The sequence below is a fragment of the Ambystoma mexicanum genome, chromosome 7p (assembly GCF_040938575.1).
Source record: "Ambystoma mexicanum isolate Mex_15411 chromosome 7p, UKY_AmexF1_1, whole genome shotgun sequence".
Classification (NCBI taxonomy): domain Eukaryota; kingdom Metazoa; phylum Chordata; class Amphibia; order Caudata; family Ambystomatidae; genus Ambystoma; species Ambystoma mexicanum.
This window is the reverse complement of record NC_090939.1, coordinates 273455988-273478477: the sequence shown is the minus strand read 5'-3', so window position 1 is coordinate 273478477 and position 22490 is coordinate 273455988. Positions and strand designations below refer to the sequence as shown.

At 43.7% G+C, this 22490-nt stretch overlaps 1 protein-coding gene across 1 annotated transcript in view; it reads left to right on the top strand.

The window, feature by feature from the left end:
* The window catches only part of CFAP298 (cilia and flagella associated protein 298), a 104734-nt gene that overhangs the window by 14588 nt on the left and 67656 nt on the right, over positions 1-22490 (top strand). Inside the window, exons 3-6 of the mRNA XM_069636344.1 lie at positions 5828-5995; positions 7860-7927; positions 11410-11568; positions 17692-17823. Of these exons, the coding sequence (XP_069492445.1) occupies positions 5828-5995; positions 7860-7927; positions 11410-11568; positions 17692-17823 (527 nt within the window). The remainder of the gene's footprint in view (positions 1-5827; positions 5996-7859; positions 7928-11409; positions 11569-17691; positions 17824-22490) is intronic.

Genomic DNA, 22490 nt, shown 5'->3' with positions numbered 1-22490 from the left:
ACCAGACTGTGTGCACGCTTATCCAAACTGTATGAAATACCAGCAAAAAAAGTAGATAGACTAAACTACCTAAAGAAAAGGGCCACAAAGTATACACAAAGCCTAGTACAGGCCTGACTAACTCTAAAGGACCCAAATCTAACTCTGTGAGCCATACTAGTATAGACATTCCTAGATCCAACTCACTATAGGCATCAAAAACCCCTTTGCCCAACCTCAAAGGGGCCCTAATAAATGCAAGATCCCTAGTTGCACACGCAACTGAAATATCCGACATCATCTTAACAGAAAACCCTGATTTCCTGGCCATCACAGAATCCTGGTTGCATGATGCCACAGGCCCTGCCCTCTCTCTGGCAGTCCCTGATAATTACACTATCCTGAGAGTGGACAGACATGTCTCTCGAGGAGGAGGAATAGCAATTATTGCAAAAACCAACCTCTCCATGAGATTAGCCACTTCACCTACTTTGAAATCTTGCGAATGCCTAACAGTCAAAATTCCCACTACCAACTCGCAAAAATTGAATATTCATCTTATATATACACCACCAGGCCCGATGTGAACCTTCCCTGAAGATATCTCCATGTCTTTGTCAAATAACTTAAAACATACCTCTCAGACCCTAGTGTTAGGCGACTTCATCTTGAGCTATAACGATACTAAGGATCCCCAATCCATGGCCAATGCTAACATCCTGAAAGAACTAGGCTTCACCCAGAAAGTTAACCTACCCACACATGACAAAGGACGATCCCTTGATTGGAATGCAGATTACAATTGTAATATCTCCATCACTACCATAGTCCCTCAAATCTGGACTGACCATTATCTTCTGTCATTCACATTAGTAACCAAAACAGCTATAGCTCAAACCCTGCTTGGCCCACCTACTCTAACAAGGAACAAAAAATACATTACAGTAGCCAAAATACTTCCTCAAATACTCCCCAACCTTAACGCCTTACCTGATAACATGGACCCCAATTCTCTAGTTGAAGAATACAACAAAGCTATGACTATGGCCCTTGACGATATTGCCCCTCTCAAACTAAGGAAGAGTAAACCTAAAAAACATCTCAACACATGGTTCACTCCACACCTAAAAAATCTAAGACTAGCCAAAAGAAAATGTGAAGCTGCCTGGAGGCTCTGACCCTCAGCAGAAAATAAAATAAACCTGATCAGCACTTCAACCCAATACAAGAAAGGCATCATCCTGGCTAAACAGGAGACTATAAAAAAAATAGAATATCACAGTCTAAATCTAGCACCAAAGAACTGTTCACAATCTTAAAAGAACTAGAAAGACCCATTTTACCGCAAGAAAATTGCACCAAAGACAACATTTGGTGTACTGACGTTCAGCATGTACTAACTAACAAAGTCTCCAGTCTGCAAACTAAAATTGCCCAAAAGAAAGCCTCACTAGTACCTCTGTCCACTCTTAACAAAGTGCCGTTGCCACATTGCAAACAAGAAACACGCTTCAACTTTTCCAAAGTATCTATTATTGGGGTGGAGAAGATCATACTTGGACTCAAACCATCCAACTGTAAGGGCGACCAATGCCCAGCACAACTTATCAAGGATGCTGCTAGAGAACTCTCACCCTTCATTTCCAAACTTATTAATGCCTCATTCACATCAGGTACTGTCCCTAATAATCTGAAAGAATCGTGGGTACTACCCCTCCTGAAAAAGCAAACCCTTGACCCAACCATACCTACTAATTACATACCTTTAACGACTGTGCCATTTCTTTTAATTTCAGTTTGATTTAAATAATTACTGCATCAGCATCTATGCAATTCTCTAACTATACTGTCATATCTTGTTGCCCTGCCATTGGGTCATGCACGCATCTGCTGCTATATTGTGGATTATCAAACCTTGCTGCCCTCCATATGGACATGTATGCCTTTTAGCTGTATTGTCAATTATAGTAGCCCTTATCTGAACTACTGCCCTGAGTCATTACTCGCATGCTGCACATGTACTTACCCAGTCGGCCATATTTGAGTAATTGCCTTTGAGTCATTGATTGCCTGTACATGTACCTACCTAGCTGGCCATAGTTGAATAATTGCCTTTGAGTTATTGATTGCCTGCACATGTACTTACCTAGCCGGCCACATTTGAGTAATTGCCTTTGAGTCATTGACTGCCTGCACATGTACATACCCAGTCGGCCTTATTTGATCAATTTGATTAATTGCCTTTGAGTCATTGATTACCTGTACATGTACCTACCTAGCTGCCCTTACTTGAGTAATTGCCTTGGAGTCATTGATTGCCTACACACGTACCGGTTACTAATATGGTATTCTAGATAGGCCACCACTATACACCGATGTATCTACCAGCCATCTACACAACCCTACTGAGGACTATCCTACACTTACTCATCATGCCGGATGTTAACGTACTTAATCCCTTGCCACCTTTGACGTCTGTAGTACACTTGAATGATAACTCCCTTGACCTATATTTACGTCCTAGCTACCAGCCCCTTGAGAAAGCCACCGCAATATCTCACCCATGTGATACACCTAGTAGAAACCTTAGACTCCGTGCAAGACTATCTAAACTGCATGAACCCCTCCGCAGATCTCTGCCCTCTACCAACATTAAAATAAACCTCAAGCAGGTCTGTAAACCCAGCCATACTAGACGACCCTCACAACCTAATTCCTATATTTGCCTAACCCAGAACAATAAGTCAAAAACACCCAATATGTCCACTATTTTACCCCCTCAAGCCACAGAAGTCACTAAGACCCCAACGATTGTCGGAGCACTCCTTAACGTGAGATCGCTTGTCGCCCATGCCCTAGACATTGCCGACATAATTACAGAAGGCAACCTTGACTTTCTCGCTATCACAGAGACCTGGCTACACAATGCAGCAGGACCTTCACTCATGCTAGCTATCCCTAATGGCTACACGATAGTTAGACATGACCGAGAAGGTGCTAGAGGTGGCGGCATCGCTATAATCTCTAAAACAAGCCTTTCACTCAGATTAGTACCCACCCAATCGATTCAATCTTGTGAGACCCTATCTGCCAAACTTCAACTAAATAATAATCAAACACTTATCATTCACCTTTTATATAGACCCCCTGGCCCTCTAGGAACCTTTGAAGAGGATCTCCATAACTTACCTACAAACAACCTCAAACCTTGCTCTCAATCAATCCTTCTTGGGGACTTTAACTTAGGTCTCCATGACACCACATACACCAACGCTACATTGGTAGCCAACACCATTCACGCACTTGGCCTAACTCAAAGAGTTGACAAGCCTACGCACCTGAAGGGAAGAACATTAGACTGGATAGCAGACTGCAACTGTACAGCCACTATTTCATCTATAATGCCCTTACCCTGGACAGACCATTCCCTGGTGTCCTTTAACCTAGCTACTGCCAGACCTAACCCTAGGCCCTTCCACTAGCGCCACCTTGCCTAACCAGAAATAAAAAATGAATCACTGTAGAGAAAGTGATCCCAGCTATATTACCGACCCTTAACGCTCTATCAGCTAATCTAAACCCTAGCAGCCTAGTGCAAGAATTTAATACTATCATGCTCACCACCCTAGATAAAGTGGCTCCTCTCAAACTTAGACCAAGCAAACCAAAAGCTCATCTAAACAAATGGTTTACTCCACAGCTAAGAGATTTACGCATTCTGAAAAGAAAGAGTAAAACCACCTGGAGGCTCTGCCCATCAGTCGATAACAAAGCCAAACTATCCACACTTTTCTCACTTTACAAAAAAGAAGTTTGCCAGGCAAAACATAACTCATATGATGACCGTATAGCTAAATCTAATTCCAGCATGAAAGAGCTTTTTTCCATTTTAAAGGAACTCGAGTCTCCCATCGCCATTCAGGACACTTGTACTAAGGACAAACCTTGGTGCACGGATATCCAGCAAGCCCCAGCAAATAAAATTATCACACTCCAAAACAAAATCCAGCAAAAAAAAGAAGTACTTAAAATTCAGGATTCGCCTAAAATGCCTCACATCAATAACCCACTGGCGCACAGCAATACCTTCCACTTCTCCAAAATGACCACCTTGGAAGTAGAAAAAGTTATCCTGTTGCTTAAACCATCAAACTGTAAAGGTGACATTTGCCCAGCACAGCTAATAAAAGACGCTGCCAGAGAACTATCGCCCTTTATCACCAAATTGATTAACGCCTCCTTCGTCTCAGGCACCATCCCTGCCAACCTTAAACAGTCCTGGGTGCTCCCCCCCCCCTCTTTAAAAAACAGACTTTAGATCCCCTCATCCCCACTAATTACCGCCATATTACTACAGTACCGTTTCTTCTTAAGATTCTGGACAAAGCCTCATACAACCAAATTCAAAAGCACCTTGAATTACATAACCTATTAGGCGAAAGACAATCGGACTTCCGTCCCCTACACGGAACAGAAACGGCCCTCATTGACTTAAAGTCTCAAATTGATGAGCTGAGAGACAAAGGGAGAACAGTACTCCTACTACTCCTGGACCTCTCAGCTGCCTTTGATTTGGTGGATCACAAAGTCCTCTGCAGTCACCTGGACTCCGCCGCCCATTTCTCCTCGGAAGCCATTGGATGGATCAAGTCATTCTTGAGCGAGAGAACGATGAGAGTCTTCTCCCCCTCGGCAGCGGCAGATCCCACCCCTATCTCATGTGGTGTTCCCCAGGGCTCTTGTGTATCCCCAACTCTATACAATATCTTCACCAAGCCCCTGTTTGATGATCTGGACCATCTTGGTATCACCTACACTAATTATGCAGATGATACACAGATCCTCCTCCCGCTTTCTGGGGATCATGCTAAAGACACGGAATTGGTGAACAAAGGTATACCTTATCATCCAGGCATGTATGGCCACTCACGGCCTCTGTCTAAACAATGATAAGACAGAGTTGATTATCCTGGGTACCCAAGACAATATCAAAAAACTAGGTCAGGAATTCTCTTCATTCAACATAGACGGGAACATCATCCAAGTATCCAAGGATGTAAAAACCCTGGGATTCTATCTTGTTTCTACACTATCACTTGACAAACAGCTAAAATCCCTTGCCTCCTCCACGGCCTACACATGCAAACTGCTAAGAGCCTGTAAAACATTTGCGTCTGATCTGTGGAAACTGCTGAGCTAGTTTTAAAATGGTGCCCGCACAAATACAAACATGCCGAGCCGGCGTATTTTGGCAAAAGGCTTCCACGATCACAAAGTTGTTTCCTACTGTGATCTATGGACTGTTAAATTCAAAAAGCGTGGCACATTGAGCAGTGTGTGCGGCCGCCTGAGATCGCCATGTGGTTCTGTATGGAAGAACAGCCTAGCGTACCAAGCTAGGATAAAAGCAGTTCAAATAAACTTGTACCAAATATTTAGCAAATTTGTTTTAAAATAATGTTAACCTGTGCATTTGCCCCACATTTTGCACCATCAAATGCTGTAAATAAGATGTCGATGTTACAAATATGGACCATTTAAAAAACTGAGACTGCCCTGCCACATTCCAGCTGCAACCTTTATGTTCGACATAAACCTCCGTAGTGAGTAACCAGTGGGCCATTTTATTGGCTGTTCAATAGGTTGAGTGACATGTTCTATTTTTAGAATAAAACTTCTTCGTGCATTTTCCAATGTGAATTATCTATTTACTTGTTTCGGTGTTGGGGCCGCAGTGCCTAGGAAACTGCGAGAAATCTTTATTAACGCTACTGTTGAAGTCCATAAAATCACCATGTTCTGTATATTTGCTATCTATGATTCTGAATGCCCCTTTCTTTATCTGAAGAAATGCAAGAGTTGGCAGATCACGGTATCACGCTACCCCCTAACATGCAAGGACTGACGGACGAGCAAATTGAAGAACTGAAGTTAAAAGATGAATGGTCTGAAAAATGTGAGCCAAGCGGGGGAAGCATTTTCAAAAAAGATGAGATTGGACGTCGAAATGGACACGGTAATCACAAATGTTTTACTTTTTTACTGGACGATCAATCTTGTAAATAAAGATCAACATTATTTTAGCAATGTGCAGATCTTTTAAACCTTTTGATCAGTTTTCAATGACTAGTCGTGCAGCCCTGACAGGTTTTTGTCTGTTTTGTTTACTGCAGACACTGTGCTACGTTAGTTGTGAAGTTAAAAAATGTGCTAGATATTTTCTGTCCATTTTCTAGAACCATAAATATTTGTTATCTGATATTTGTATAGCACCTACTGCCTTTGCTATGGCTTCGAAGCACTGCGGTGGATGAAGGCCATTCTGACGACCGTAATCTTTGCAAACATGAAAATAAACAGAGCTTTACATTGCATAAGAATAGTAATTGGAATTCAGTGATTATTCAATTACTAGCAGAGATGACTTAAATAACATGTAGCTTTTTATGTTCAGGCGCAGCGATGACTGCTACGTCAGTGACTGACAGCTGGACCAAATTTTTTGTGGGACTCTGCTTTATTCTATGTGTTGCAGCGCAAGAGCGGGAAAGGGTATTATAAATAGCCTACTAGGGTGACTGTCTACAGTGAAGTGCTCTGCTACACTTTACATGCAGAAAACATGCACAATGAATAACATGCAGTCACATGCAAATTACATGCACCATGGTCAGAATATTATTGCAGTACAAATGTTTTATATTGAATACAAACTTGATAGTGGTAATACATAGCCGTATATATCTTTACTGAATAAACCTTAGTTAATGTGCAGTTAAGTTGCCCAGATTTAATGCAACAAAACCCTTGAAATTCAGCAGATGTAGCAATTGAATTTTGGGGGGAAATTGCTGCTTTTTCATTTCTGAACATCTGTCTGCAAGTTCCAATGCAATAAGGTTACTTTACCCCTTACTTTCAATTGTATAGTATCTCTTTGTAGCGAGGCTAATGCTCAGCTGTTCTTCTGACTTGTAGTATTCTCCCACTCTCCTATGTCTGCAATGGCTTTACTAATCCATCAAGTGTAACCCAATACTTCTTTGCCGTCCTCCTTCACCCTCTTATCTACTCCCTTCCTCCATTTGTTATCATTTTTCTTTCGGGCTCTTTGATGGAGCCACCTTGTTTATCCTGTAAATGTCTCTTGGACCTATTCTCTATTCTCGACCCAGACCCTTTCCTCCCCAAGATCTTCTTTCCACCCTCCACCCCCACTGTCTATTCTCCCTCTCTTGTTAGGATCTGGAATTTGGCATGCTGGCTTAATTTTGAAGGTTACCACATCCCACCCAGCACCTTGAAGAATTCCTGCAGTGTAGTGTGTTCTGAAACTCCAGTAAATAAATCGGAGCAAATGCATTCGAACCATCTACATAGCCTGTGTAACAACTCTTTCAATAAGACAAGTGTAAGTTATAAGGGCTAATCGCTTATCACAGGGAGATAGTTATAGTAATGGTGATAGATAGCCTCATTTGATTATGGAAACCGTGATGTCAATGTATAACTCTTGCTTGTTGGCTTGTCCGATGTTTGATATTTGTAAACTCTAAGCTTTTGTTTGTTGGTAGGCACAGCCCTTTGTCACTCTTGTGATTTTCCACAGCATGTTATTGTCTGCTTCATTTATTTTTATCGGTAAGCTAATTCTGCTTTTGGTGAATTTATTCTAAAGACTAACTGTGCCAGTCAGAACCTTGCTAACTCAAGGCTAATATGAAGGAAGTTATGTTTGAAATATTAATGGCCAATAAATACCTGCTTTGGAAAGTATTTTATTTTCTAGGATGCTGCTCTGTCAATTTGAAATGTTTAACTCCACATCACATGTGTGATATTTTAGCGCCTAACCTTAACTTTACACTCTTTCATTTTAGCTCCAAATGAAAAAATGAAAGATGTTTTAAAAAAGACGGTTGAGGAAGCTAAAGCAATAATATCTAAGGTACGATTTGAAAGTTCTAGTCCGTGTTTATTCGAGAATGTTGGCATTTTCTTTTTGTTAATATTCTGGATTAGGTCTTTGTGGGACAGGATTTTATGTAGGGACCTTTTTGCTTCTGCAGGAAGAAGGTGCGACTGGAATAGGTCATTATTGGATGCTCCTTTCACATGAAGTTACCTTGTCACCATTTTGACTATGATGTCCAAGACCAGAAGATCTGCCAGACTAGCATCAGTTGCTTCTGTCCCTCCTTACTGATCTTCCAAGAAGATTCAAAGATACTCATGGGAGAACAATTTCTTCATCCAGGTTCCTTAGACTGTGTGTGGTGAATTACGTGGTCCTTCTTGCAAGATACAAGGGTTCTAGGGAATAAATGCTTAAAACTTTAAAATATGTTTCACAGTGCAATTGGTGAATACAGCACTTCGAGCTATAGACAAATGTGGTTACACAGAATATCGGAGCAGTGCTTAGTATCACAAACTTGGCCTTCAGAAACCTAGATATGGCTATTAACATGAGAAAGCAGTGTCTGGATTCTGGCTTGCAGTTCAACCCAGACATGTGGGCATGCCCTTTATTGATAATAACCCACTCTTAGATGAAAGTAGTGGATTGCTCTAAGAAAAAGAAGCATGGGAGAATAATATTTGAACCGTTTGAATGGGGATTACCCCGACATCATTTCACCTTGTGCTTTGCAGTAAAGATATCCACACCCGACCAGTAAATCTATACCGAAGGCAAATGTGCAGATAAAAAATAAAAGCACCTGGCACTTGTCTCCAGTAAGAGCGCTCTCACTAAGTCCAACAGACTTCTTGTGCTCTCCTCTGACTAAGTAACGCTGGTTGCAAAGGTGTGGGGCAATGAAGACCACAACTTTAGGAGTGCTATCCAGGAAACTATAATCAAAATGCTATCTTTTGAAAGAAGTGAGTCTTTCATAGAAATAAATACAGGGCAGGTTCTTATAGCATCTGGGAGCCAGGGGTTCTATTTCATCTGGCCATGGATGCTATACAGGTTTGAGAAAGACATAGTATGTGTATAACCAGAAGAAATATTTATTGTAATCCACCAATATCACTCCATGAATTCCTGGGTGAAGAATGAATTGTTCCAGTCCCTTGCAGGAGTTGGTAACCTAGCTCAGAAACCACCTATAAAAGCTCTCCTCTTTGTTCGTTGTAGATGCTTAGTAATTATACCCTAGTGATGGGAAGGGCAGGAATTCCTGGGCATTAGGTGCCCAGAAACTTGACTAAATGGCCCAAGCGAAGGTGACGTAGAGGGCTTTGGGCACTCAATACTTGGGTAATTTACCCCACCCCCACCGGATGCTTAGGGTTTCTAGCACCCAGGGGTTGACTGATTGTGCTCTCTGCCCACTACGAAAGGACCCAGACTCTAGCTGCGATCTCCCTACTCTATTGCGCAGCTATGTTAACATGGGTGTGTGTGGGGGGGTGCAACGTAGATGATGCACTGCATGAATGCCTGTATTTCGGGACATTGCATACAGGAAGCGGAGTGGAAGAGTCCTTCCGCCTTGGGCCACGGACTAATGAGAAATATGGGAGAGCAGAATGCCATTGCTGTGGAGAGGAGCAGCTAAGAGGGAGGATGGACGCAGGCCCCAGGGACCCCCAGATCTGTCCACTCAGCTTGAAAGGAGCAATTCCGAGCAACTACGGGCTAATGGTGCCCAGAATCTCTTCAAAACCTCCCTTTCTGATTGGCTGAGCCGGCCAGAATCTTCCATAAAGGGTACTAATAAGTAATCATCTTTGTGTCTCTCTTCAGCAGGGAGTCCTTTGTTAAACATGTTTTTGAATGTAAATGCTATTTTTAAGGGGCTACTGTTCTCCATTGAGGCCAGCCTTTTTTGATTTCTTCAATAATTGGTTAGGTCATCGGGCAATGTTTAAAACACAAAATATACTCTTCAATCCTTCGTAGCCTTGATATGACCAATTGTATGTAGGAGATGCTCTTGTTGTCGGCAGGAGTCAAGCACCTTAACTGCGGTGTCCTCTTTTATTTCTATACCACTTTTCATAAATTCAGGAGGAGAGCATTTCAGGGGTAGCTGATGCAGCAGTACACTGAAGAGACGTGGGCAAGATGTCCCATACTCACCCCTTTTAGGGTAAAACATTTTTATTTGCATTCAACATTAGACTTTTAGTGAACATTGTGTATGCAAAAAGGGACATTGATCTTAAACTTGTGCTGTGTCACTCCTTCGTACATGCCCAAATGCTCTAGATCATTCAGGAGCTGCTCACTTACTGTAAATGTGGAGGCTGAGCACACAAGCAAGCTACCAGCTCTGCACATGCACACAGTTTATTTTATTGCGCAGATGGAACCGTTACTCGCTAGCAGTCAATGCAATTCTTGTCTAATTTCAGGTGCTTTAAATATTTGGTGTGGAGAGCATGGAATTTAAGTTCTGTTGTCTTAAACGTAGCAGCCGGTGACCATTATGACTTGTGCGTTATCTGCTAAGAGCAAAACCGTAAGCATTTAAGTTCCACCTTAACTTTGTGGAGAAGAAGAGCAAAAAGAAAGTTCAATTGGCCTTTCGCTTCCAAGGGAGACAATGGGCATGCTTTTTTTGGTATCACATGTCTTCACATTGGTAGTTTATGATTCTTATCAATTAAACAAACCACTAAATGATCACAGCAGGTGGTATCTCTGTGGAACTAAGGCGACTGTATACAGGATTCGTGTGCGAGTATGGGGGGTGCAGAGGGCAGCACAAGCATGATATGAACCCTGTTTCTAAAGAAATATATAATAAGAAGCAAGTCGTTTCAAGTCTGCCCACAATGTTCGGCTTTCCCTCAACTTTGCCAGGTGCCTTGTTTAGTAGATTCACCACAAAGCTAACCTTCCTTTTTCTTGTTTCTTTTGTTACCACATCTATATTGGCATCAGCCTATCCCGCAGCAGTGGTTTTTTCCTCAGATGCTGGTTTCTTTACTGTAAGCATCTTGGTATGGCACCCTAACAGCAGGAATTTAATTTGATAGGGGACTTGTTAAATGGGGATGCTATAATTTGCAACACTTGCACTGGGCATAGGAGCAGACTGTTTCTGGACATCCTAAAGAGGTCTGGAACATCCTGAACTCTGCCATGGGAAGGTAATGAGAGCCTGTGCTATTTTAAAAAGCCATAAAACTCCCTTTTGATCATTATGTTGGCTTGACAGTAACTTGCTTGACTGACAGTAAAGGTTCCAACATGTCTGTTTTTCATCATGCCTGGCATTGTGAACACACAAAAATGTTGTCATAGTGGCATCTGTCATTTGCAACCATGGTTGTGATAGATGGTTATGGGGGAGAGGGGAAATAAAGCTATTTGGAAGATAATACATTTTAAGGTGGCAGGTGTGTGTGTATATCTGTGACTTTATCACAAGTGATGTTTCCCATTTTAAATATTTACTCTTTCAATTCTAGAAACAAGTTGAAGCTAATGTATGTGTAACACTGCATATGGTAAAAGATGCACTGGATCAACTCAGAGGAGCAACCATGATTGTTTATCCCATGGGCTTACCTCCCCACGAACCAATAAGAATGGAGTTTGAGAGCAAAGAGGATCTATCAGGAACTCAAGTATGTAAACATGCTTTCCGTGTTGCACGAGGTTCAATTTGTGTTAATCACCTGATGGTTTCCTGTTGTCCATGTTAAAGGGTTTCTGTATATTACACAGCTGTCATTCACAGGCGTCAAACTTTGACTCATGGTGGGTAAGAAATGGTGTGCTTTATGCATGTTGAGAACTGAGAGGGGCGAGTTACTTTTTATGGCAGGCTAGTAGCTTGAAACTTGAAATTTGTAACCCATAATTGACGTATCCTTGTCTGAAAGACTCTGCACAGGTCAGACTCTGGTGTCTGAATGAATGTTGGTTTGGCTGTGTATTGCATATATGTGGTGACTAGTGGCATTAAGGTGGCACCACATAGGTCCTCCCCACATGAATGCACTAAAGCGAGTGATGCCTGGGGTGATGTTGGAGTGAGTGTGGGATATGACTTTGGTATTGGCAATAAATGTAGAAGGAGAAGTATTTAGGCATTTTTACAGTGAGACCTTGCCCACAAGCGGTATAGGTTGCTGCGGGTGTTTAATGTGGCGGTAATGGTGAAAGGGCACCAATTCCTTGCTGCCTGTTTCAAGTGATCCAAAATGTTTATGTGATCACATGTTTTTGTAGGTTGTATACGGATTGTATGAATGACAATTGTTCGAATAACAATTAACCGAATTTAAACGGTCAATTAGGATATATATGCGGGGGGAAACACCCCACACCCCCACCCCAACCCCCTACCTAATCCCCTTATATTATTATTACCCTTATATATTATTATTATTAGGAAAGCTTTTAGCAGTATTTAAAGTTTTATGTAAATCAAAAATAAACAGTTTAAAAAGGGCTGGCACGAGTGGACACCCTTGTTTGAGGCCTTTCCCAGTAGGGATCGGGTCAGAGAGTGTCCCCCTGGAATCCATTCTTACTTTTAATGATGTACCAGAGTATAACTCCTGTATTGCTTCCAAAATACCTCCCCGGCATTCCCATGATTTTAACTTTTCCCAAAGTCTCTTGCGATTTTTGGTTTCAAATGCTAGAGACAGGTCTCTAAAGGCTAGATACATCTTACTTTTCTTTCTGGCTACACAATTTATTAGTATGTTTATTAGAAATGCATTCAAAGATGTGCCCATCTCCTTTACAAACCCCGACTGTAGCACATTATAATTACCAGAGGCAACAACCCAAGTTGCAAATATCTGTCTTGCAACTTCAAGAAGAGCGATAGGTCTATAGTTTTTAGGGTCCGACTTATTGCCCTTCTTGAAAATCGGTACCGCCAGTGATGACTTCCATGACATCGGAACCCTCTTCCCTTTTTTTATATAATGGGACAATTTCCCCATAAACTGTGCCCCCTGCAACAGGGTTCTTTCTCCTTCAACATTACATGTGCCATCCGGCCCAGGGTTTCTGGAGTTGCTAGCTTTCTTAATGAGGTCAACCGTGTCGTCCATTTCAATAGGTAATGATCGCTCATTACAGAATTGTTTCAACAACTTCCATTCCATCTACATCAGTTTGTGAGAACAAAAGGGAACAAATGCTCAACACACCGTGCAGCTGGGACCGCGTTAATTATCAACGCTCCCTGGAGTGCATTCAAGGAATTAATCAGCTGCCAAATTTCACCAGTCTTTTTTTCGATACATTTCTGAAGCATTGATTCTGCATCTTGTTGCAACATCATATACTTTCTAGATCTAACCCAGTTACGGTGTTGTTGATTACATTTATTTATCTTAGCAGCAGTGTCTCCCTCTTAATTACCTTTCAACGGTGGCCATCAACATTCTTTTTGTATTCATCAGTTCAGAGTCGTGTACATGCGAATGCGAAAAAGATTTTTTTAACCCTAATTTTCTAACTTCGACAAAATCTACCAGGAACAACACTGAAGCCACCTGTTTGTTGGGCATGCCCTCAGCGTGCTGCGCAAATCTGTCAGCCATACAATCCTCTTTTGGTTCATGATCAATCTGTGTTTTTCCTGGTGTAGCAACTGCACCATGGGGTAAATCTCACTTACTTGACACTCCCATCCTTTGCAAGATAGCCTCAAAACATTATGGTCACTATGTTTTTTCTTGCCCACTTGCAAAGACCGAATTCGCATGAGCATATTCTCAGATACAAAAATGTAATCCAGGGGTTTCCTATCATTGCTCCTTTTCCATGTTGCTTTAGGTGGTATGTCTCCCTTAGTTTGCCTGTTTAACAGATGTACATTCTGACCGCTCAGCTCTTCTCTCCAAGCATGCCCTCTTTTCCGGCTTAGTCGAAGCCCCATGGACATCCTTTAGCAGGACATAACTTCGATCAAAGCAGTGAATATTTAGATCCTCACACATTATTATCCCTGGATTCAACCATACTTCAAAAGACCTGTCTAATAAACACATAATTCTTGACTGGAAATTTGACACCTCTCCCCCTCCCTTTATGTCGTTATTCCAGTACAAATTGAATAGGACCACCCACTTTTGATTACAGGGTTGTAATTTGTTGACCTGTACTATTAAAATTTGTATACGGGCGTTAGGATTGACCGTTGCCATCACAGTTAGACCTCTTCCATTTTTAACCACTGTTTACAAACCTGACTTCGGTCTCCCCTTGGGCCCTTTTAATGCTTGGTTTAGATAAATAGTGTATACATCCAATCCTTTCTCAGCCAGGTCTCTTGAAGGCATATGATATCAAACAAATCATAATCTAAATCTCCATTCCCAAACAAATGACTAAACCCTCTAATATTCCAACTTCCAGGGTGAAGCTTTTTCTGCCATCTGATTGTAGCAGTTATGCTCTTTTATTTTTTTCACAACCAAGACCTCTGCTAGCCAGCTTCAATTATCATGTTCTTTGTTATGTTGTGTCACCAGTTGAGCTGCAACTCTTCTCTTGGTGTCATATTTTAAGTCTATTCCCCCATAACGAGGAGTTGAACTGGCTTCTTCCTTTCATCCTTCTTCTCATCTCTTGATGACCTTCTTGAACTTACCAGATGGTTATTAACAAGCGATTTCGGGACACCACGCAGTTCTGTCAAATCAGAGCCCAGCGGAGATTGCACCACTAATCGCTTTTCCTGACCCTGTAGAGACTTGAAGCTTGCTATTCAGCAACGCTCAATATTCCATCAGCAGCGTTTTGTAAGAGAAGGTTAAAAAATCATGTTAATACACGTACTTGAAAAAGGAGCAGCTCATCGGACAAGAAGGAACGCTGTTTATTACAGCTGGGAAAGCATAGATTAAACAGAACAGTGGAATAGATCTGATTGATGAGAGCTGACATCGAGTGTACTACGAACATTAGTTTTATACCATAAAACACAATGGTCGAGACCCTTTGAAACACTTCGAATTAAGTATGTTCATATTTTTGATGTTACCCAGAAATTTCATTGGCTAGTCTACGTCATATCCTTGGTGCTGGACGTATGCTAGTGAAGTATGATTGGAGCAAACAGTTCAACAGTATCCCAACATGTCGCCTCCCCATGTGGCACCACATTGATTCTCGGCCCGCCCCAGAACAATTTGTAAAATAACATTTGTGCTGACCGACGGAACTTTATTACACTGCCATTGGTCCGCACTATTGAGGACGGAACACAAGACAACCTGCTTTTAGTGGAAAGGGAGACATTCACACGATGCTGGCTAGATAATGGCCTTCGCAAACGCTTTGATGGAAACTCTGAAGGCTGGCCACCTTCCACGAACACAGTGACTTAATATCTGATTGGTTCTCTTTAGGAACACCACTCCATTTAGTGTCCCTTTCGCATAGCAACCTGCTGATGGGCACTGGTGGCCATGTGACTGGTTCACTGGCTCAGATCCATATCCCACCCCCTACCCCGTGTGACTGCTAGATTGGCTGACCGCCCTGTAGTTTCATCACCCGGTGTTGTCCTAGCTGCTTCGATCTGACTGTGATGCATAGCTTCAGCTCTGGTGGCGGTGGTTTTATCCTACCTACTTTTGTGCAATGTTTACTCCCATGTTGTACCTACAGCTGCGGTAGTGAACAGAAGGGTCACCATTGACCCAAACTGGTGACAGTGTTCTTTTTTCGCTACTTCATGAGGACATGTCCTTTCTTGGTTCTTCTTCTGCCGTGCAGAGTGGGGTGGGGGAGGTCCTGGTTCGGCGGGATCTCTTTGTGAAGCCTGCTGAGGCTCCAGTGTGTCTGTGAGGACAGGAAATAGGGAAGGACTCCGAAACTCTGCTGTTCTGTGTCTTCTGCTGTGCCTGCCTGGAACCAGTTCGAACTCTGGGTGAGCCGGCTGTCCTAAAAGGACAGACACCACCCAGAGATTGAATGGTACATGGGTTCGGATTGGCTGGGTTCCTGCATAAAAGGCATGGATCCTGAGGCTGAACACATGCTGACCACTGGAACTGAAGAAACAACAAGGAAGAAGAAGAGAAACGGCCACTTCCAGACAACCGGAGATGACGTCTGTGTAACTGCTGCTGTGTGATTGCCCCCTCCCCCCCACCCCTAGCCCCACCTGCACCCTCTTCCAAGCATTGGGAGAATTCTGAAGAGGACGACTCTCTCCCTTAGACTGGTGGGACCGGTCGATCTTGAGACAACCTGCATTTCAAACAATCCCATAATGAGCTTTGACCTCCACGGGCTGCAAATCGCCAAATACCCTGGGACTTGTGTCCACTGTGCAGTACATTGTCTTCCAAAGATCGAATCCTCATGAAACTTTGGACTTCCAGACCTCCAGCGGCAAGATTCTATTCCTTGACGTCCCCTCACCACAGTGCTGGACTGAGAAACTGAGATGAATCAACCGGGCGATAACCGTTCTTCACTTGTGCTTTGGAAAATGCATCATAATCACAGAACCCTGAAGAATCCTTTGCTGAGACCCTCTTCGCTCGATCTCGGCTGCAAGATCCTTTCCAGTGTCCCTTCGTTCGTCTGCCCTGCCTGACCAGGTAGCCGGTGACCAGGTCTGCTGCTGCATCATGGAGGTGTTGTGCTGCATCCTCTTCACTTCTAAGGTACTGTGAAACTCTTGGTAACCCTTACCTAGAGTTGCCTTGCAGCTCCTGTGTTGCTGGCATGCTGATTCGTGTGTTGGGAGTTCGCCCAGGCCGAACACCTGTGTGCCTTCAGGGACCCTGCTCAGAAGTCCCTGAAGTTATTTTTCAACAAAAGCTTTACTCATTTGCTACTGACTTTTTACATCTTGTGCCTTACCTGTTTTGCTCTCCAATCTGACTTGTAACCACTCATAACTAGATAGGGATGGAATTCTAAAGTGTTAGGCCTCTGTGAAAATGATAACAAGTATTTTCCTGCTTTATGTGGGTTTTGTTTCCTCCATTTTTATCTGGAACAGATATTCTGAAAGGTATTACAAATGTTTTAATTACCTTTGAATTGAATTGCAAACTGCCATTCTACATGTAGTACAAACGTGATTACTATTGCATAAGTAACTTATTGTGTGTTACAGTACTTACCTTTTTTGAAGAATTCCTTTACCTTGTTGTGGATGTTTGTGTGTCTGTGTGTATATTATATTATATATTAAACCATTATTTTTATATAACTTTAGTGCTTCAGTGTTTCTTTGGGCCTATGTGTAAGTTCTTTGTACCACCTACAGCCCTGTTCTCCCTCCTAAAATAAGTCTGGCTGCTCAGCCATTGCTACCAACAAAACGTGTGTGGTTCAGGCCTATACTAAGAGTTGGAGCCCGGGTTCCTAAGTGTGAGTCTTCTAAAGTCCTACATAATGTGGACTAGCGTGAAACTACCTAACGGTAAGCATGCGCATTAAGCTCTTTATCTGTGTGGGCATGTACCTAGAATCTGAGCGATGTATTTGGCAAATACCCGTTTCAAATGTACCAAAAGTGCTCTTATAGTCATAGTCAAATTATGACTGCATGTATCGTTTAACTAAAAAGAACATACTTCACTGTGTTTACATTCTACTTTCTTTGCTCCTTCAAACTGTGCTCAGTGTTATTTTAAATGTTTTTTTTTTTTGGAGTGTGTATGGGATTGTTTCACAGTGCATCCGCTTTGTGGATTGCGACTGATCTCTTTTGTAAGCATAATTTGAACTTTGACGTGTGACTTGTTTTGTTCTAGGCTGGACAACAGGTCATAGAAGAGTCGCAGGCTCAGTTGTGGTGGGCTGGAAAAGAGCTACTAAGGAAACAAAAACTGAAAGACTTTGTGGGCAAAAATGAAAAAACAAAAATTATTGTCAAGATTCAAAAGGTAATTGATATATTTTATGCCATGACCTGAAGTAGCATTCTTTCTTGCAAAATATTGGTCCACAACTCGGCTGTCGTTTGGTGTGTCTTGAGGGTCGGAGCTGCCAAATGGCCATTTGCTTTAGATATTGTGAAGGCATTCTTTCCAGCGGTTTAAATTAACCTGAAAAAGTTACAATTTATACGTGCAGAATTTGGTTGTCAATTGCAGGCGATTCACAATAACTGGATTTTACATGCAGTCGTAAATTGTGTGGAATGCTCTAGGTGTGGGCCATTCAAATGTTTGTCACCAACGTCCCGTTCATAAATTTGGTTGCTAATAACACTAGTGCAGACGTGATCTTGGCACTCTGCACTTAAGCTACAATGAAACGGTTTGGGTGCATTGGTGCAGAAGCTTTGCTTAAAGGTAAGACCTTTAAATTCCATTACACAAGTAAAACCTTATCTTTGTGGATCAACATATTTACTATGTGTATTTTGTTTATGTATCACAAACCTAGCCATTCAGCAGTAAAGCACTGATTGTTCTTAGGCAAATAGAAGATTACTAGCAAAAGTATCCGATCTCCGAATGGGTTCTGTAGACAGACCAGATAACACTCATTAATTGTTGAAAATTAATGATCATGTAGGTCGCTGTTCCGCCTTACCCAGGCGTGGTGCAGTTTGTTGCGGTGCATTGAGTGCAAATATCTCAGAAATCGTGCACCCTAGCTCTTGGAAACAGGGTTTTTCGGGGTCCCATAGGGATCTCGAGTTTTGTTCCTCGTGTCGGGACCGGTTGAGAAACATTTCTTGTTTCCCTTCCCGGTGAACATGGTTTACAGCTTCGTCTGCAGGCCACAAGCACATTTTTTCTTTTGTTGAAATCTGGCTGTGATGAATCAACTTTCCCGGGGCACCAGTGGTCCAGGGATGAATATTGGTTTCTAAACCATCAATCAACCCCACGCCTCTTGTACACCAGAAGTGATCCGAACAGATTGGAATACAAGTGAATTATAAGACCTCCTTGTCCAATTTTGGCAACGTGGACAGAACGGCAGGCTTATCTCCGCAAGGCTGTGGATCGTTGGTTAGTTGCAACACAGCGAAAATACAATTATTACCCAATGATAAAAGGGACTGTCCAGTCAAGGTTGTATATAAATATCTACTTTATTATTACTACAACAGACAGTTCTAGCACACTGCAAATACGACCCACCCTGTAAAGGAACACAGAGGACAGACAGTTTCACGAAGGAAAGGGATGCACTCTGATAGGAGTGTAGTTGGTAAAGTAATCAGTCTTGCTTTTCAATGTTATTCAGTTCCAGCACCAAGGGGGCGCAGGGTCGTAACTGTCTCTAGGGGGCATTCGGAGAAGGACCAGGGGGGCAGAACGACAATATATCTGGTGCTGAAGGAGTTCTTGGTGCTTGACAGCGTTGAAGCGGTTCCAGGGTGCTTCACAGCTCCGGAGACAGTTAGTGGCGGGAGATAGATGCTGGTATCAGGCGGCAGGCAGTTTGGCAAGCGAAGCTGGACGGACGTCTGCAGCAGGCTGGCCAGCACAGCGGCTCGGGCCAAGAACCGTTGTCTGTGCTGGTTGGCATATTTGGAATGCTGGTCAAGACGCCTCGGGCGGCTCTGGTGACTGCAGCATGATGACAGTCGGCGGTGCAGCCGGATGCGGTTCGAGGACTCGACTGTCCTTAAAAGATGGACGCTGGATGATGCCTTTGTGGCACTCCTCCTAGCTTCTTCACAGGGCTTGTGTTGTCCTTTCAAGGCAGACGGCCCAAAGCTCAGGGGAGTGTTTGCAGGCTACAGTCTTGTCCCTAGTTCAGATACTCTCCGGCACTTCCCACCGAGGAAGCTTGCTCTCAGAACCTACCAGGGCACGCTCTGTGCCTGGGTACCGGTTCTGCAGATGCTGGACGGGTCCTCTGAGTCCAGTATCTCCCTGTGTTCCCTGGGAGATGGTTAGGGGTAGGGATCTTGCTTCCCTCTTGGAACTCCTGGCCTTCCTTCACTGGCGGAAGATGTAAGCTAGACTGTACCTTCAGCATGGGTCCAAATGAGTGCTTCTTCTTGCTCCTTTTGACGTCATCGGATGAACTGCCAAGTTGCCAAGTTAGGGGTTCAGCCCTCTCTTGAAGCCAAATGGGCCGCAGTGATTGGTGCAGGCTAAGCCCATCTTAATGAGCCAATCCTGGGTCCCCACCAACAATCTTCTGTTATGCAAGAGGTCCGGACCAGAGTGATCTGCAACAGGACAGACGAGGGTTGACAACACATACCCAAGTCCCACCCATCTTTCTGTCTGTTGTAGATCAAAGTGTCTCTGTGGTTACTGAGCCCTCTGTGACTCTTGATTAAAGCGCAGGTCTCCCTTGAACTTTGCGATGGGAGCAGACTTCCTGTCTCTCCCAAATCACAACTTTCGTCCCTCTGAAAGGGGTTGCCTCTGCAGGGACACCTGTCGTAACTGATGGACCCAGCCAGGCCATTCACTGCCTTTTGTACAGATAGGTGGGAACTAGCTTTAAGCTGACACATTGCATACCAAAGTGGTGTTAGCCCTGCTTTCCTGTTGTCTTGTTCGGCAAACAAGCCTCTCCAGGCTTGCCTCAATTATCTCTCGTTAGTATGCACTGCCACCAACCGAAATTAACACAACAGAGAAGCAGATCCATGGAGCCTTTAATATTTAAATTAGGCTGCCCATGGCTAGAGGAAGGTGTGCCTTCCCCTTTCTTGAGATGCTTTGATGTACCTGTGGCTGTCATATTCCAGCTGAATATGACCGGGGAAGACTGCACGTGTAGGCTGTGTCTTCCCGGAGTACACGTAACTATGCGGTTCGTGTGGGAAGCAGAAGAAATGTGTGCGGAATGGCCATGCACATTTCTGAGTTTGATCTCCCATCATTTATTTTCATTCATCAAAAAATCAAAAGCCCAGGCAAGCGCGCTGTCACGACCCTCGCCCAAAACTCCTCTGTCAAACCCATTGGCCAGGTGGAGTCAGGGCTCGGGCCTCTGGAGCCTGGCATCCTCTTCCAAAACCCTCATGGGGCCACCCCGGGCGCCTATGGCGCCAGGCTCATACACCATGAAAAACATGTGCTTAGGAACTACTTAATGTTTTGTCATCCAACATGGAGGCATCTTCATAGCTTGGTTCCAAGGAACCAAGCTATGCGGTCTAGTGTTTTGGGTGTGGTAGCCTAGGGACTACTTTACCTGGACTATTTTGTTGGGGCCATTTAAACCACACCCGAGCAAGACAACATGCTTCGCGTTACTTTGCAGCTTGCAACGTGACGCTCACCGTGTCCAGCTATCCCCTCGAACCTCGGAGAAGCAGAACCTGCAAGGAGACAAAAGAAACATCATTAGCAGCAGCATCTTACCCGCAGTCTTCATCTTTAGCAACTCGCAGCTACTGAGAACAGCTTCCTCAAATCTGCACGCCTCCCGGACAGAGCGACCTGAAAGAGGAAGATAGAGCCAACATTAAAGAAAGAGGTAGAGACATTTGCAAATTACGAACTGCTCAAAAGGCTTACCTGGCTGGTCGTCTCTCGGCTGGCACCACTCCGGACATTCCACTCGCGCTGAAGAACACTGCAACCTACAAGGAAGGAAAACACAGGTTAGCAAAGGCAAGACTTTGCAGCGCTGCACATAGCGCTTACTTAACGCATCATAGCCCTCTTAATGCGCCATCATTTACCAGCGGGGTTCAACCAAGCCAGTTCGCTGCGCTGAAGCTCCGCATACCTAAGGGAGAAAAAAGAGACATTTTAAACCAAGAAAGGCATGCAGGATAGCAACAAAACTAAAGAACAGCAATAATACCTACCTGAACAATATCAAACGGGCTGGCGTCAGTGAAGTAACTGGACCGCACCCGCCCATGAAAGACAACGCGCCCCTGAAAAGAAGGCAGGACGGAGAGCATGCCTAACTCTACGACAAGGTGAGGAGAGGGCGCCAGAGGGACTGAAATCATACGGGGTGGAGGGAGGATACTTACCCTAGTCGGTCAGTCTTGAACACAGTCCTCCTGTATTTTCAGGCAGAACCTTCCCCGCAGACCATATCTGGGCAAAGCTGAGAGGCATACCAGCGAGTAACCCGGCTGGGTGGCGTCCCTGTGGATACCAGGTGAGCGTAACACGCACTCTCCCTGTGCTGATGGTCGAATTCCTCACACTGGGATAAGGGGGGGGGGTGTCCAAATTCAACCCATAGGAAGAGCACTTTTTGAGCGGCTTATAACTTTGCCCCCATTTCCCCTCCCCTCCTCCCCCGCCGGACGAATCCTTAGCAAACACAACAGTGCACTTGTCAAACTTATCAAACAATCTCGGGGGATGTGAGGGGTGAAGAAGATGGGCTCGGATATGACCGAAGTCCGCAAACAGTCTGGATGTTCAGGTACAGTCCTCCTGTGATGTTCGCGAACACTTCAGATGTTCGGGGGCATCTATACCTATTTCTACATTACGGGGTTGGTGAAAAGCAGTTTTTGGATGGTTTATAACTTTGTTGCCACTCAATGAAACTGCATGAAATTTGGGAATTTTATTCTAGACTTGATTCTGAATGGTTTTGGAAAGTGTGGAGCTATTTTGTCATGAGGGAACAAAATTAGAGGGGCGGGGGTCCC